Genomic DNA, 15,896 nt, shown 5'->3' on the forward strand with positions numbered 1-15,896 from the left:
TCTTCTGCTAGAAGGTGCTTGCTGTGAAGATGCTGCAGCGCTGGGCACCGCCGTGTCCATTTGCTGTCTTCAGGAATGTACACAGGATGATTTCTACTCCTTGTGATCTGCCCCTTCCCCCCTTCTTGAAGAAAAACTGACCAAAACTCACCGAGAATAATAAAATCAGCTTGGCAGAGGCAGGAGATAACTGTCCCTCCAGATCCAGCCTCACCACGTTCACCAGCCAAACAAGTTGCCAGCCTGGGGACAGCAACACGTGGCCTGCCCATTTCGAGGAACGCTACAGCAGATGCTTTTTGTTCATTTCCTCACTAACTATTGAGAGCTGTGCTTTAATATCATCCAGTTTCGTGAGCTATTTTCAAAGGCTTTGCCATCGACAGGGCAAGATCTTGACCGCACACAGCTCCTCGCAGCCAGGTGAGAGGAGTGGAATTGCTTTGTCCGATGCCCCAAGTGTCAGCCCTGGTGCTCCTGTTCAGGGCTCCCCTGCTTCAGACAAGCACGGACGCAGAGAAGCAACACTTCCTCCTGCAGTCCTGCACGAGCTGCAGGGACAAGTCCAACACGAAGAGCAGAGGGCAAATGACTCACTGCCTTCATGCCGTGGTAAATCTCAGTGCAATCTCAAGAGGGCCATACCTCGCTTTTTCAAGACTTGGTTTCAATTAATGCAAAGAAACAAGATTACACCGTGTCTTTTTAAGATGCTCCGGTCCCCCAGGGGTTCTTGTTTTTGTACTGGGAAAGCTGAATTCCTCTGTATAGCTGTCAGGTTTGACTGACTGGAAAATATCCTTGCAGAAAGTCATGATTACCGATGCACTTGCTATTTACATCGCTCACTGAAAGCTTACTGATACAATGCGTGGGCTAGGAACAATAAAAATACATATATATTATCTGTTGTACCATTAGAAACTGCTTAAATTTGAGTGCCATTCTGACTGACATCCCTTCAATTATTAAAATATCTCCTAGAACACCACCTGTCCTTTGGACAGATTTCTTTCCTCCCTACTTTTTCCTTAGGGTGGGTTCCTGTTTCGCAGCTCTGAGATGCAAACCTGACCCACAACCAGGACTGCCATCAGATGGACGGGTCCTTAGGGAGTGTCGCTATAACAGAGCACATCCAAGGTGTGAGCAGGGTATCATCTTGAGGCTAAAATCAGAGAGAAAGGAGTTTTATGCATGAACTGCTGATAAACACTTCACATCATGTACCCGTAGATGCTATGAGGCGCTCCAGTTAGTGCCAGCTCTGGCTACCCTCATCCAGGAAACAAGGGCCCTATAAAATAAAAACCATTTCCCTGCCCTCTGGCTCACATCCTACGTGAGGGCCAGGGCCAGGAGGAGGACGTGAGCAGCCACCTCCTCCCCGTCGAGCTTCTGGGAGAGACCCAGGCGTGCCTGGGCCGGGAGCATCGCGGCTGGGCTGACTCAAAGGCGCTGGGGCTGGAAGGATCCACCTCCAAAATCAACAGGCAGTGCTCCACAGCTGGCAGGGCAGGGCTGCGGCGGGGGACGAGGCTGCTTCAAGGAGCAGCTGCTGCAGGGACCGGCGATGGCTGCAAGTCATTAAGCTTTACAAGATGCTTGGTGGGGTTTCGTGCAGTTTTGGTAAAGTGGAGTGAAGAACAGTATGATCGGTATTATCAGCTCGTAAATCAGCTGGAGGAGAGGGCTGGTAGAGGAAAAAAGTTACAGGAGTCCTTCACACCAACACGTTGGGTAACTAGAACCGTGCACACTTCATCTGCTTTGGTAAACATCTTTTTTTTTGTACATCCAAGGCACCTGCACTGTTTCCCAAGTTCACACCCAGGAATAAAATCTGGCGTAAAGGGACAGCCTAACTCCAGGAGGTACAGCAAGCAGCAGCAGTTACAAGTTCTAGTTGTACAGTCCCAAGACACACCTCGCAGTCTACCTATTTTGACCTTGAGACAGCAGAGAAAAAAAATGTAGCACAGCAAATACTGCACAGCACAGGTACAACACAGAACTGAAAGCAAGAACAGAAATTGGACAATGGATGGATCCCACTTCTGTCCCTGCATCTGCTGCACCCGCCGTACTGTGCTGCTTAAACACACCAAGGCAGAGCAGAGGGAAGAAGAGGCAGCTCCGTGCTCAGGTTATAAACATGTCTGGGAGCAAAAAGAAGGAATATGCAGGTTGGATGCTGACAGGAATGACAGAGCAGAAGGAATAGAAGAAATAGAAGAGAATATCTGGAAAGAGGATGGAAAAAAAATAAAGACAGGGAGAAAGAAGCACAGCTGGGGCAAAATATTATTATTTTTTTTAATAAAAGAAAAAATAAGCCATTAGGGAAGGGCAGAATTTAGCACGGAGTTGTTTTCTGGAGGGATCTGTCAGCTGATTTTCCCTGCCGTGGCCACGGCACTGCATTCTGCAGCCCAGGCCTGCATCTGCAAGCAGTTCCTCTCATCTCCAGCTGACCACGTGGCCGTGAGGCAGGGCTGCAGTTTACTCATATTACAATTAAACTACAGGAAAGCATGTCGGCATGCAAGGGAAGTGCTGGCCGAGCTGCTACGTAACTGTGGCCACAGAACAGACTTTAAAAAAAACAAAAACAAAACAAAACACGAAAAGCCCCAGTGAGTTTGGGCTTGTTGTGGCACCAAAGCAACCAACAACCACTTTCTGCACGTTCAGAAGCAGGCAGATGGCTTCAAGTCATCTGTGCTCACACAGCCCTGCCTTCGTTGGATCCATGAATCCATGAAACCCAAAATGCCACAAGCTAGCGAAAAAAGGACAAAAATGACCCAAAAAGACAGCTTGTCCTGCTGCCTTGATGAGTGCCAGCACGAGGACGGGCACCTTCAGCATGCTGCATCCTCAGGGCAGTGCATCCCAGGAGGTTTCCTACAGCTAAACCCCACCTGCAGACAAACCCTGACAAGATCCAGCAGACACTGAAACAGTCCCTGAAAGCCTGCAGACACGGGGCCTCTAAAATTCACATCTTAAGGACTAAAACGTCCGCACAGCACCGAGCACCCTGCACCAGGGGCAGCTCTGGCCATGACCTGCACCAGCAGGGAAGCAGACCAAGGGGAAAAATGTCTCTGGAGGTACCAATGTGCAATACAAATCACAAGGCTGAAGCTAACTGTTTGCTAAGTATGCCTGAAGTACACCAAATAATCCGTTGTGGCACGCTGTTCCCTGAAAATCACCTGCCTCCATCACAGCACACCTCTAGGAAACAGGCGCTGCAGTCGAGTTCGTTACCAGGAGCAGTACAGTTAACCACTCACAGCATTAATTAGCCAAAAACTAATTATCAGGGGCGTTTAAAAAATAGCATACTTAACATAATAAAAAACAAAGCAACATTATACCCATTAGATTTCAGTTGACAAAAAAAACAGCACTTAAGTGATTTGGTGCAGAATGAATAATTGCCAGATACTCTTAATTAAGCACAGCCATTCTCACGTCAGCCATACATCTTTTAATTTGCTTTATTCTCAAGACTTACCTATGTTTTTCTAGTTCGTTGTGTGATGACCTATTAAAAAAAAAAAAAAGAAAAGAGATATTAGAGAACAGGATAAATACCAAGACTTCAGAAGATTAAGAAGCCAACGCCTGCAAATGCTGCAGAAGAGCTCTAAAATCTATCCTTATAGGTGTTATGAAACAGCTCTGCTGTGAAATTGGCTCACTTTTACAGCCCTTAGATACTTCAAGGTACCACCTTCATTTCCATGAGTAAACCGTGGGTTTGTGGGGAATTATAATGAATTTGCATACATAAAGTTTTCAATAGATTCAGAGACTGAGTTGGACACAAAAAAAAAAAAAGATCAGATTAGTAATAAAAACAGCCCACAAGATCTTTATCTGCAAAGAAAGATTATGAGGGGGCAGAAAGCGTTAGAAGATCTAACTGGCAATGGGTAAGAGGAAGAAGCCCCCAGAAAGCTGGCTTCCAAGCCCAAGGAGAAGCAGAGAGAAAAATCAGCACAGAACCACTGCCGTTGCTGCTGACATCTTTATGACAACACAGAGGAATCCTCTCAATTCTTCCGAGCCTACAAACAGAAGAAAAATCACAGTCTCTGAGCTGACAACCTCAGCACACAATTCTCTTCCAGGCTACCAGGATTCAAGATTTGAGCTCCCCAGCACGTTACTTTTGTCCAGCTAACTCCACTTCCAGTACGTAAGGATCTAAAGACACGGCAAGGCAGCTCTCCTACATCGTGCCATGACCCCCTGCCTGCCCCAGGCGTTATGTGCTGACAGAGGTGATCGTGCTGAGGCCCGGGGTGCAGGCACTCAGTCCGTTCTTACCCGCAGGGTGTGAAATCCCTCCTGTGAAATCCCTCCTGCTCAGCCACAGGCTGCTCTGCCTCCCCCTGCACGCACGCGGCTGCCGCAGCAAACCTCGATGCTCTATGAGCAAGAGGAACAAAGCAAGGAGAGCTCACGTGAAGGAGTAACCACCAAACAAGCCCAGCACAGCGCCACATCCCGCAATGAATTAAGTGGACGGCCCCTCCGCAGGTGAAACAGAACTCAAACGTGTCCAAGGTTCAGCACTGATGCTAATCTGCTTTTGCTGGAAAGCATCCCGGCGTTGTTGCTAAGACATCAACTAGGTCAACCATTACCTGGTGTCATTTTCTGAGTAGCCTGGGAGTTATTTTTTAACCTACTGCATCAGGTGAGCCACGGCCAGGTAACACTCGTGTTCCTCCAGTGCCAGGCAAGTGGTGCTGAGCGATGTGGCCAGGCTGAAAGAGGTTTCAAGATGTTCTGTGCTGCACCGACAGGTGAAGGTGAACCAGGTTTATTGCAGTTTACTGTCTTTGCCATACGACCACAATAAGGGGTGCTGTTTTTATTTTCCACTCCTACGTCCCCTGAGATAGATCAAACTTCTGCTCCACAACAAGTGAACGCCGCTGTGCCAAACCAGCAAAAACACCACAGAAAACACAGGTTCAGTCTGGAACCGCTGCCCCCAAACACAAAGCCACGCAGGTGATGTTCACAGGGGACTCCCAAAGAGAGGCAAAACGTAGGCAAACCTAAAATGGTCTTCATGGAGGGACCTCCCTCACTTTTTGAGGATTACACACGAGCTCTCCACAGCCAAGCCCGATCCCCTGATCACACCTGGCTTTGGTGACACCAGCAGGAGAAGCACTCTCTCCTGAAGCCAGATGCGCTCCCTCCTTGCACCAGGCACAAACGAGGGGCTACGAAGCAGTGTGCAAGCACAGGCACCAGCTGCACGCTGCAGGTAGCGCCGGGAGGCTGAGCACCAGCTGATTAACACGCTGGCTGATTAACATGCTGGCTCTCGGGCCCAGCCCGGGAACCAAAACCTAGCACGCTGACATTTACCTGACAGCTGCTGCAGCTACAGAGCAGGCTGAATGCCCTGCAACCTGACAGGTCGGCTCCAACAATTAATTAGAAAGCACAATAGTGTGGTTGGTTGCTTTGGGAGGGGGCTGGGGGAGAGATGAACACCAAAATACCACGTACTTCCTCTTTCTTCTGCATATCAGGAGAATATCCATCTCCTTTTAATGCTACCTGAAGTGAGGGAAAAGGAAGTGAGCACTGGTCTGCAGGTGAGCACTGCCTCGATTTCAAAATGGAGCCTTAGTATTTTGATAATAGGGAGTGGGCCAAGACTAAGATATACAAATACATATCTATATAGAGGAAACAGGTCTGTGACTGCATTTTTTGGATAAACGGTCTGCAAAACTCCTCAGAAGTAGCTGCAAGAGCAGGAAGACTCTCGGTGTTCAGGTTAAGTCCATTACGTTGGGGTAGCACCGGTACCTGAGAGGTGTCAGTGAAAGAATTCAGCTAAGAAAGGGGAACAAAATGTAAAAAAATCATAAACAAAAAGGATTCAGCAAGAGATCAGGGGTGCCACTGCTCATTGCTATGCTGCTGACTTGCAGTGATGGCACTGCTGACCCAGGGCACCCCCAGCACCCGTGCAGCACACGCCAAGCAGTAACCAGCTAGGAAGCAGCAGTTGTGTTCCCTTGGAGAATAAACTGTCAAACAAAGGCTTGGAAAAAGGGGGAAGAACCAAGTAAATTCCTGTTTTGTTTCTGCGAGATGCTGCACCAGGAGTGCTTCCCCAGCTTGGTTTCAGAGCCCCGCTCCCCTCCGCAGCCTTCCTCCCCGAACCCATGCCAGGCTGCAGGTCACCGAGACGCTCCCAGTTCCCAAAGCCTCCTGCAGCACTAGGGCAAGCAGAGCCAGCCACTGCTGTGCCAAAAATGCAGGCAAAAAAAAAATCCTGCGTGCACCGGGGCTTTCAGGTAGAGACAGGGCTGGGCAGGCACCGCACAAGCCCCGTGCAGAGGGCAGCACAAAGTCACGCAACCCGGCGGCGGCGGAGGACACAACCCCACCTCAGGCAGCACTCGCAGGACTGCGAGAGCAACAGGTGGTGTAAGAACTGCTCTGCCTGCATTTCACCTGCCGGCCAGGCCAAGGAAGCAAGGACAGAGAAAGAAGTTGTATGGGATGCTGCATGTTAAGCTTCTGTATCCAATTCCCACTCCTGATGTGCCGTGGTGTGAGCACACAGCTCATGAACCTCATCATCTCGCCGCTGTCCTGGATGCCACCTCCACACAGCTCTTCCCTGGACGGATCCTGATCTGCTTCCAGGGCATTCCTTGTCCTCACCCATGACCTGCCATGGGACACACACCAAAATACCAGGGCCTGCAGCACGTGGGGCCAGGAGGAGTGTAAGACCGAAGCACATGCAGGCGGCCCGCCTCCGCAAGCTGCTCCCGGGGTGTTTTTCCATTCGGTTTCATCCGGGTGCACCGCTCACTGCTACGGGATTAATCCACCAGAAATGGCTCCTGCATTCTCCTCACAGCACACGCGGCACGCTCCTCGTGCACGGCTCTGGCTCCCGATGCAAGCTGGCGCTGCCACATGCTCGCAGCAGCGAGCTCGGAGGCACTTCCCAAACATCGATGATTTTTTTTTCCTCCCTCGGTTACTTGAAGGCTGTGAGTCCTTGGCGGTGACAGAGCAGTTGGTGAGATTTCACGTATCAGGACTAAAATGCAGCAGTTTTAAAAACAAACTCGGTGGTGCAGGTTGCTGCCCCTCTGCCGAGGGTTTCAGGGAAGCAGACCCAGGGGGACCCATCCCATTCAGAAAGCCAGGCAAAAAAAAAAAAAAAAAAAAAAAAAAAGCAGAGAAGTCATCTCCACAGCCTGGCTCACGGTGTTTTATTCTCAGCCTTCCACAAAATAATAATAAAAAAAGAAGATCAGGCTCTGGTCCCTCAGCTGCTTTGCGTGGGCATGGAACAACATCTGCAGGGAGCAGGGGGCTTGCTCTGCGGGGCACGGGCTGCCTCTCGCCGCGAGCCAACACTAACAGAGGAATTCGGACACGAAGCTCTGTTTTCGTTTGAAAAACCAAACGCAGCTTTCATCCTCTTCTGCCCATAACCCTTCACCAGAGCACGGCACCGAGTACAGGTCTATTTATGTAACACTCCAACGAAAACACCGATTCTGATAGATCCGGGAGATATATTTATAAACGGGCGCTTATTTTGCTTTCCTTCCCTACAGCAGCTCCTCAATTAACACGCCGAGCACCGCTGACGTCCAATTCCTTTCTCTGCAAGTCAATTTACCCGTGACCTCAGTAGACTGGCATCTAACGCCACAATTTCACTTTTCGTTTTACCTTCTTTCTGACCCTTTCACAGCAGGGATGCTCGGGGGCTGGCGCCCAGCCCGTGGGGGCTTGATGGTGGAAATCCTCCCGGCCCAGGGCTGCGAAGGGTCCAAGCAGCAGGCACCGAGCCCTCCGGATCCTCCATGTGCTCTGGCACAGCCACGAAGGGTGCTGCCCACAGGGAGATCACTTCAAATCCTCTCTTCTTCCCTCTATCTCTTGTTTTCTATCAGCACCCAAACATTTGGACTTGCTAAATGCTAACACCATTTCCACGGCACAACCCCGCGAAACCCAGCTGTTTGTTTTATGCCTTTTCTTTAATTCCAGCCAGACGTTAACAAGAGTTATTAGACTGCATTGCACTGCTTTAGGAGCTCCAGCTCCTGCTCCGCGAAGAGGAGACATTTATTACCCTGCGGTCAAGTGCATGATAAGTATTTGTGTAACAAGATGTGACCTAGGTTTACCTTTCCTCCCCAAAAACATCAATTACAGGCTTCTGCTTTTCTCAAATCTCCTGTCCTCCTTGCAAAACAAGCAGGCAGTTTCATTCGCCAGAGGATTTTGGTCAAAGCTACTGGAGAACAAGGCTGAATCTCAGCAGCGGACACCATAAAACAACAAACTGGAGAGAGAAAACAAAGCAGCTTGGCTCGTGTGACATGGGAAAGGGCACGTTGTAGGAAAGCCGGTGAGAAGAAAACACAAAATCAAGTAATTTAACGTAGAAGTGAAAAAAAGATGGCTAAATATGATGCCTGAGAGCCACTAGTCATGCTGGGAACACTCTGCTTAGCAATAAACACTTCCAAATTTGATCTGAAGCTATCAGTGGGCAAAGCAAAGCTGTCAAATTCCTGTAATGGACAGAAGGCTTACAGGTTTGGGTTGATTAAATGCAGTTATGCTGCTGTTTTTCCCCACCGTGACCCCAAACCTGCCAAACCTCCTCATTTGATCGCAACCGAGGGGCTGCCCCCCTCCATCCGATGCTTTTCCCTCCTTCCCTTCTCCCATTTTGCAGGCATGAGGAGGAAGATGCTTTTCACGCCTTAACAGCCACACACATACGTATGCTTAGCTCACGAGGCACGAAAAACATGCCATTTAAATATATATCTTGTATACACAGCCTGATCAGGTGATGTAAGCGCGGGGAGCCGAGGATGCTGCAAGCAGCAGGATGGAAAAGCCGATGACGAAAACAACAACAAAACCCCTGCAGGTCTGAAACGCGCAGCTCCCTGCTCCGCTCCTTCCCCTCCAACCTGAAGCACAGACCTCGGTGTAAGAAAAAGAAGAACACAGGAACTAGGCATGAGCTCCAGACACGCAGGCACAACATGGACAAACACTTCGCATCACCTACGGCCACTCCTCATCCTCTGAACTTCAGCCACTCGTCTGCCTCTGCTAATCTCTGAGTTGCTCAGAGATAAGCAAACTGCATTACCAAAAATCCAGGCTCTAGCCCAAAGCTCAGACCCCACAGCTCCAAATAACAACAATGAGCAGCGATGCTGGTGCACGTCATGCGTTTTAGGCTGGATGTTCACACGTAAGGGTAATTTTTCCCCCCTCAAATTTAAGCTCGAAGGCACAGCTGCGGTCGCTAGAAGCGGGTGCAGCACCGGGAGGCACAATGCAGAGGTGCCCACACAGCTCAGCCCCTGAAGGAGCAGGATGCTGCATTAAAGCACTGCAGCTCCGCTCCACGAGGAGCCTCAGCCCGTCCCAGAGCACAAACAAGTCGCTGCTGATCGCTGCAGCCAGAAGAACTGAAAGTGCAAGTAAAGGCGTGCGCTGCATGCCGCTGGATGGCATTTCTGAAGGTTACCGCTGCTGCATGGCGAGGGACGGAGCAAAGTCTGAGCAGGTAAATGCAAACCTCTACTCAGGAAACAAATGCAGGATGCAAACTGCAAGCAGGCACGCATGTCTCCTTCGATAATGCCAGCAAACCTGCAAGCGGCAACCTTTTAATTCTGCTGTATTTGATAGATTACAAATCCTCTCCTAAAAACTCCTGAAAGCAGCTTACAGTTCAGACAAATAACTAGTTTGCAGTGGGTGACAAGCGACCGAAGAAAGGAAATGATGGAATAATAGCTCTGTAAGTCACACAGATTTCCTGAATACCAGAGACAGAAATCTGCAACTGTGAGCTCTTCTAAAGGCAGCAAGCATCCCTCGTGACAAAACAATTACAAATCTTCAGGGGCTGTGTCTCAGGGCAGTCCTGCTTCCTTTCTAAAAACACTTTCTTTTCAAAATGAACTGACGACTTCTCCATACCCCAAAATGAGACAGAGAATTTGACTAGAGCCCCAACCTGTCAGACTGCAGCAATGCAAACCCCAGAAGCATTCGCCTGGCTTGCAGCAGGGGAACAATTCACTTCCCCCGTGGCCACAGCAAGACAGTGCTCAGCCACAGCAGGCAGAGCAGAGCCTCACGGGCTTGCGGCTTTGTCACGGAGGGAGCCCCTCAGCTTTTGATTTCAGTTTGTCTCTGGCACCCCACGACCCTTCGGGGCCCCGTGGGATCCCCAATGGGGGAATGAGAGCGGCGGCCAGTTTGGAAAACAAGTCACGTGCAAGCCGAGTTCATTTTAGGCTATCCTAGAGGAGCCACCGTCCGCCGTGCCGTGGGGCCACGCAGGCCCAGCCGGGCACTGCCTTGAGACCGAGGCAGCCCTGGAAGAGCGAAGCAGAGCAGGCAGAGCACAGGGCTGGAGGAGTTCCCAGGCGGGGGCCGGCGCTGTCCCTGTAAGACAGCCTCCTGCACGTACACAGCCACTGCCGGAGCAGCAAACAAAGCTGCAGAGCCTGCGCACAGCAGCCCTCCGCTAATGCCATCGCAGCACAGGTAGTGGCTGCGGGGAGGAAAACAACGGGCAAGAGAAAAAAAAATGATGATAATAAATCGTGGGATAAGCATGATAAACCACCGCCAGGTCGTGCAGCTCGATGGCGGGGCACGGGGCTGGCTGGGTGGGCTGGGAGAGCTGCAGGAGGCCCGGAGGGGTCAAGTTCACGCCAACACCTCCTGCCCTGGCACCTGGAGGAGAAGCCAGGAGGAGAAATCGCAGCACAGCGTTGGGTTTGGGGCTCTGACACCCCAACGGGGGCCACATGTGGGGACGGCGGGCAGGGTGGCGGGGCAAGGCTTGGGAAATAAACATCTTGGGGGGGCGTCAGGGATGGCAAAAAGGGGGTGTCAGGAAGGGGAGCCAGGCAGGGAGAGGCCTGGATGGCAGCGCTGAGGGCGGCGGGAGAAGCCGGCGGCGGCGGCAGCGCGGCCAGGAGCGGGTGTACGCGTGGCAGTGTTTATACGGCCCATCAAAACACAGCCAAGCCCAGGCAGGGGAAAAACATGGCGACGGCCGGGACAGGGGGAGCAGGGCCAGGCCGGGGGGCTCGGCACGCAGCTGGGGCAGGGCTGTGGGGTGCCCGGGCCTTACCTGCTGCTGGGGGCTCGCCGCGCCAGGGGGGCTGCCCGGGGCTTCTTGCGGGAGAAGTCGCTGGCGAAGGGCAGCACGGAGGCATAGCCGTGCTCTGCTTCTGGGGACAAAGTCAGCGTTAGCAGCCTATATATGCATTTTCCTCCACACGTTTTGTTTTTTTTTAAATCAAAACATTAAAAATAATAATTTTTTTATTATTTTTTTTTGTTTGGGTGTTATTCTAGCCAAGAAGCGAGGAAAAAAGATAATAATAAAAGGCACCGAGGTGAAAAAAAAAAAAAAAACAAAACACAAAGCGAGTGCCTAAAGAAGGAGGATTTCCCTCATAAAAATAAAAATAAAGCCGGGCGGAGCACGCAATTAAAGGGGAGTGGGGGGGGGAGGCTGAAAGCTGCGCTGCGATCGCTTCCCAGCGCCCCCCGTACCTCGGTCCCTCCGCTCCAGGTACTCGGCCGCCTCCAGGAGAATGAGCAGCGAGTTCAGCTCCATGGCTGGGTGCGCGCAGCCCCCCTCAGAGCCCCCTCAGCGCCCCTCAGAGCCGAGCCCCTCACGACCGCCACCGCCCCCCCCCCCCGCCCGCTCCGCGCCGAGCCCCACACGCGGGGACTCCCCGGTTATAAGCGCACCCGCGCAACCTACATTTGACACACGGCCGACGGGCAGCCCCCTCCGCCAATCCCCGCGCCCGCTGCCGGCCGGGGGCGGGACCTGCCCCCTCCGCCGGGCCAATCGGGAGGCAGGGCTGGCCGCCGCGCCCCGCCCCTCCCCGCCCTTTTCCTCTGGCTGGGGCAGGGAATGTTGACAGATCGCCGCGCGCGCCGCGATTGGCTGGCGGCTATGGTAACAATTTAGAAGCCGAAGCTTAGCAACAGCACGTGGTGGCCCGGCCCCCGCGCTCGCTGATTGGCCCGCTCCCTGCATGTTAATGAGACGCCTGGCGCCGATTGGTGCGCCGGGCGGCATGCAAATGAGGGAGGGTGAGGGGACCAATGGGGCGTGGCGCGCGGCGGGGGAGGGGGCGGGGCGTTGCTGTGAGGAAGAGGCAAGGCACGGAGGGGGCGGGGCCGGCGGCGGCCGCCCCTCACGCGGGGACGGCACCGCCTGACGGGGGAAAACAAGCGGGCGGGAGGAGCGGGGAATAAAGTGGGATAAAACGAAATAAAACCAAACAAAACGAAATAAAACGAAGTAACGTGAAATAAAATGAAGTAAAATTAAATAAAATGACATAAAATGAGGTGAAATGAGGTGAATTTAAATAAAATGAGGTGAAATTGAGCGGAAAAGCTGCTGCTGACGGGAGCCGCCGCCATGGCCGCCCCGTGCCCGGCCGCCCCCCGAGGGAGGGCCGGGAGTGCAGGACGATGGCTCCCCGGAGGGCGGAAGGGGCCGGGCCGCCGCCGCCGCTCCCCGCCCAGCCCCGCTGAGGAGCCGCCAGGCCCGCCCCGGAGCTGCGCTGCGCCTGCGCGGGGCCGTGTGGTGCTGGGGAGTGTCGTGGGTGTGGAGGCACAGAATCGGTGATTTTGGAGAAAAACGTCGAAATCGTCTGCTCCAGCCGTCCCTAGTACTGGTGTCACCACCAAATCGTGTCCCTAAGCACCGCTCCAAGCTTGCCTTGAACACCCCCAGGGACGGAGACTCCGCCACCTCCCTGTGCAGCCCATCCCAATGCCCGGCTGCTCTGAGGAGAAATTTCTCCAAATTTGCCACCTAATTCTGTCTGATGTTCCAGACGGACCGGGTATAACACCGAATGATGTCGGTGTATGAGCAGAATTAAGGAAAAGTCTCAGAGCAGAGAGTATGGAAATAAACGGAATGACAAAGGTGGCACAAATCGGACAGCAGAGATCTGTGCAAAAACAAAAGTGCCCGGCACGTATATCCGTGACCCCTTAGGGCACGCAGGCAAGAGGAAAACAGCAGCACTGCAAAAACACGCAGAGTTAAAAGAATTACTAAAACCGTACACAATAGAAAACCTAACCTGCAGAAAAAGAAAAAAAAAAGCGAAAAGCTCCCAGAAATGCAGTCAGAATTCCTGCCAGCTTTCCAGCCCCTGCCATGCCAGCACATTGAGCTGCCTTTTGTCATCCGCGAACACAGAAGCCACCGACCAGAACAGTCTTGACAGTCTGGCCCCTCGCGTGGGCTGTGCTGGGCAGGAAGGAGCTCGGCACCTTTCCTGTGCGCAGCATCCCTCCGCGCTGTTCACTTGGCAGCCTTATCTCTGAGAGCTGCCGCACAGTTGTTGCCCGAAAATGTTTGCCTTTCATGCGAGCAAGTTTTAAAATAGATAAATTCGAAGCCGTGCCAGGCCCAAAGCGCTGGAAGGCTGCCATGGGTCCTCCTGCCGAAGAGCACTGAGGCACACCAGTGGCCCTGTGGGTTTTAACTGAGCAGTCTGAATGGGAGCCGCTCAGCTGATTGCAGGGATACAGAATTTTTTCCTCTGTTTTATTCCTTGGCAAAAGACGTCAATTCGTCCAGCTACAGTTTCCTTTTAAGAGGAGACTAGTGACTCGGACTTAAAATGAGGATTATGCTTTACCTTTTATTTTTCTTTCCTAGTCTTGTTGCCTCAGATATGCAAACCTAAGTAGCTGGTAAATGTTGCTGATCGCATTTTACTGCCATTTGGTCCAGGCCTCCTGGATGAGATGAAACACGAGGCTGTAAGGAAAGCAGCACTGTGGTGTAATTTAAAAGAATTTTACACCTGCTTGGAAAAAACGTGACTCCATGAATTACACAACAAAAGAGAATTTGGTGTATAGATTGCAGCAGTAAATAAATAAATAAATAAATAAAAATTGCTCCAAGATTTTCTGCTTGCTGCCTGAACCATTGAAATTGTGCTGCATGTCGATGAGACAGTAAGGTCTTCACTGCACCCATCAAAATTTATGGTAGCTTTGCTGTTGACTCATCTGGAAGTCGATTTAGAAACAATTTCACGTTGCTTTCTGCTGTGAAGTAACATGAAAACGTATATGTACAGGTCTGTGTTGTCCACGCATGAAAGAAAGTTCCCTTTGCCTGACCACCTGCATAGGGCATGCAGTAAAGACAATGCAAAGGCACACAGATATCCTCTCTCTGCTCGCTGCAGCTGCTGGGACACGTTCCCCTGCCTCCCTAAGGGTCAGAAACCCAGCACATCCGACCTCTCCTGGGATGAAAACCATCAGACTCAATAGAATTGCACTTTCTGTTTTTAAATGTGAAGTATTCAGTTTTGAAAACAGTTGTTTTAAGGTGATCCAGCACAATTTGATGTGTTCATTTTCCAGGTCCCTTCCCTGCACTGATGGAGTGCTTTGGGAAGAAAGGGGTCACCAAAGCCAGCTGGACGATGTGCACAAGCTTGTGTCATGCAATGCTAAGGGCTGCAAAATAGGTTCCAGCCAGTCACGAAAATAGCAGATTCTTGTTTGTGGTGTCTCTCAGCCTGAGTTACAAACTACTCGAACAGTGAGGGTGTGTGTAACCACACACAGACAGGCACAGGCACACACACAGCTCCTGCAGATGAAACCCAGAGCAAATCCATGTGCACTTAGGTAAGACAGTGCATGGGTTGGCTCATACCAAACAAATGCTGTACGGTACACACAGACTGTACAAGTGCACGCTTCTACCTGTAGCTGCATTAAAGGAGCTGTCAGTACAGCATCCAACTGTGTTAGAGAACATAAAGCAAGTGTACTTAAATTATTTCCTAGAGTGCATTCAACTGAGCTCAGAAGCCACCATTCAAACTTCTAAAACACCTGGAGTGAATCTGTCTGGGTCTGTTTTTATTTGTGCCCATGAACCCTACAAGGGACTACAGGGGACTACAGGACTGGCTTCAGTGAGGTCAGCGTAGAGGCACAAGTGTAAGGTGGATATAAAAGATCAGCTGAATTCCAAAGTACAAGCTCTAAAATATACATAAGGTTTTGCAAATTTGCATCTCTAAATAGCTTTTTTTTTTTTTTTTTTTTCTTCTCTCCCATTTCTACAAGCACGCAGCAGGAACAGCTGAGTGCTAAAGTAACAGCTGGGCTGCAGTGATAAAGGGTAGCTGTCACTTCATGGTGAAGTTCTAAAAACTTCATATTTAGAAACAGAAGGGAGAGCCATCAGTAGCCACGCCCCACAACCTGCACTGTTTGTGGTCTGTGCACAGCCTGCACTTCGTGATTGGAGTGAGAGTATTTACATTTCTTTTCCAAGATCCATCAGTTGCCCTGTGGTGTGACATGACACGTGAGCAGAGCTCTGGAGCTGAGAATCCATACTTTGAGAAAATTCCTTCGATCACCGCTCACCGTGTACTCCCTCAAATAAATAATTTGTCCTTGCATTCTTTCCAGATTTGGCTCACTGCAGCTACTGCATATTTCTTTCTTTCATCTTTTTCAGTTCCCTACTGAACCTGATCCCAACCAGCAGGTAGTGATTGCAGCCTCTTGGCCCTGCCTGTCCTCTGGGCTGCTGCTGGTGCACGCGTGGCATTAGTCACAGGCTTTATTTATGTGTGGTTTGCTTTCAGTTCAGAGGGTTGGTGTTTTTGTTTTTGTTTTAAAGCTCAGAGTGTCTGAAGATGGACTGCTGTGAATCGGAGAGCTGCTGTCAGAGCCTCAAACTGAGGTTATGTGACATGATGGTAAGTGGGATACTGGGGGTGATGAGTTTC

The 15,896-nt window shown here is 51.1% G+C and overlaps 2 protein-coding genes across 22 annotated transcripts in view; one reads left to right on the plus strand and one right to left on the minus strand.

Moving 5' to 3' along the window:
* The window catches only part of MXD4 (MAX dimerization protein 4), a 35,527-nt gene extending 23,758 nt beyond the window's left edge, over nucleotides 1–11,769 (minus strand). For 4 of the 5 annotated variants that reach the window (XR_014693019.1, XR_014693020.1, XR_014693021.1 and 1 more), the window contains exons 1-3: nucleotides 11,638–11,769; nucleotides 11,210–11,309; nucleotides 3,527–3,556 (exon numbers count right to left, since the gene is read on the minus strand). Coding sequence is in view for 2 of the 5 variants with exons in the window: in XM_084519037.1 (XP_084375163.1) it covers nucleotides 3,527–3,556; nucleotides 11,210–11,309; nucleotides 11,638–11,701 (194 nt within the window). In the remaining 3 variants the exon portion in view is untranslated. The remainder of the gene's footprint in view (nucleotides 1–3,526; nucleotides 3,557–11,209; nucleotides 11,310–11,637) is intronic. The other variant, XM_084519038.1, reaches the window with a different exon arrangement.
* A 3,475-nt stretch (nucleotides 11,770–15,244) lies between these two features.
* The window catches only part of LOC311436431 (uncharacterized protein), a gene marked incomplete at its 3' end in the record, with an annotated part of 39,973 nt that continues 39,321 nt past the window's right edge, over nucleotides 15,245–15,896 (plus strand). For 8 of the 17 annotated variants that reach the window (XR_014692839.1, XR_014692840.1, XR_014692841.1 and 5 more), the window contains exons 1-2: nucleotides 15,245–15,652; nucleotides 15,788–15,866. Coding sequence is in view for 5 of the 17 variants with exons in the window: in XM_084518594.1 (XP_084374720.1) it covers nucleotides 15,804–15,866 (63 nt within the window). The remainder of the gene's footprint in view (nucleotides 15,653–15,787; nucleotides 15,867–15,896) is intronic. The other 9 variants (XR_014692844.1, XR_014692845.1, XR_014692846.1 and 6 more) reach the window with 7 other exon arrangements.

Source organism: Aythya ferina (genome assembly GCF_964211825.1).
Source record: "Aythya ferina genome assembly, chromosome: 4".
Classification (NCBI taxonomy): domain Eukaryota; kingdom Metazoa; phylum Chordata; class Aves; order Anseriformes; family Anatidae; genus Aythya; species Aythya ferina.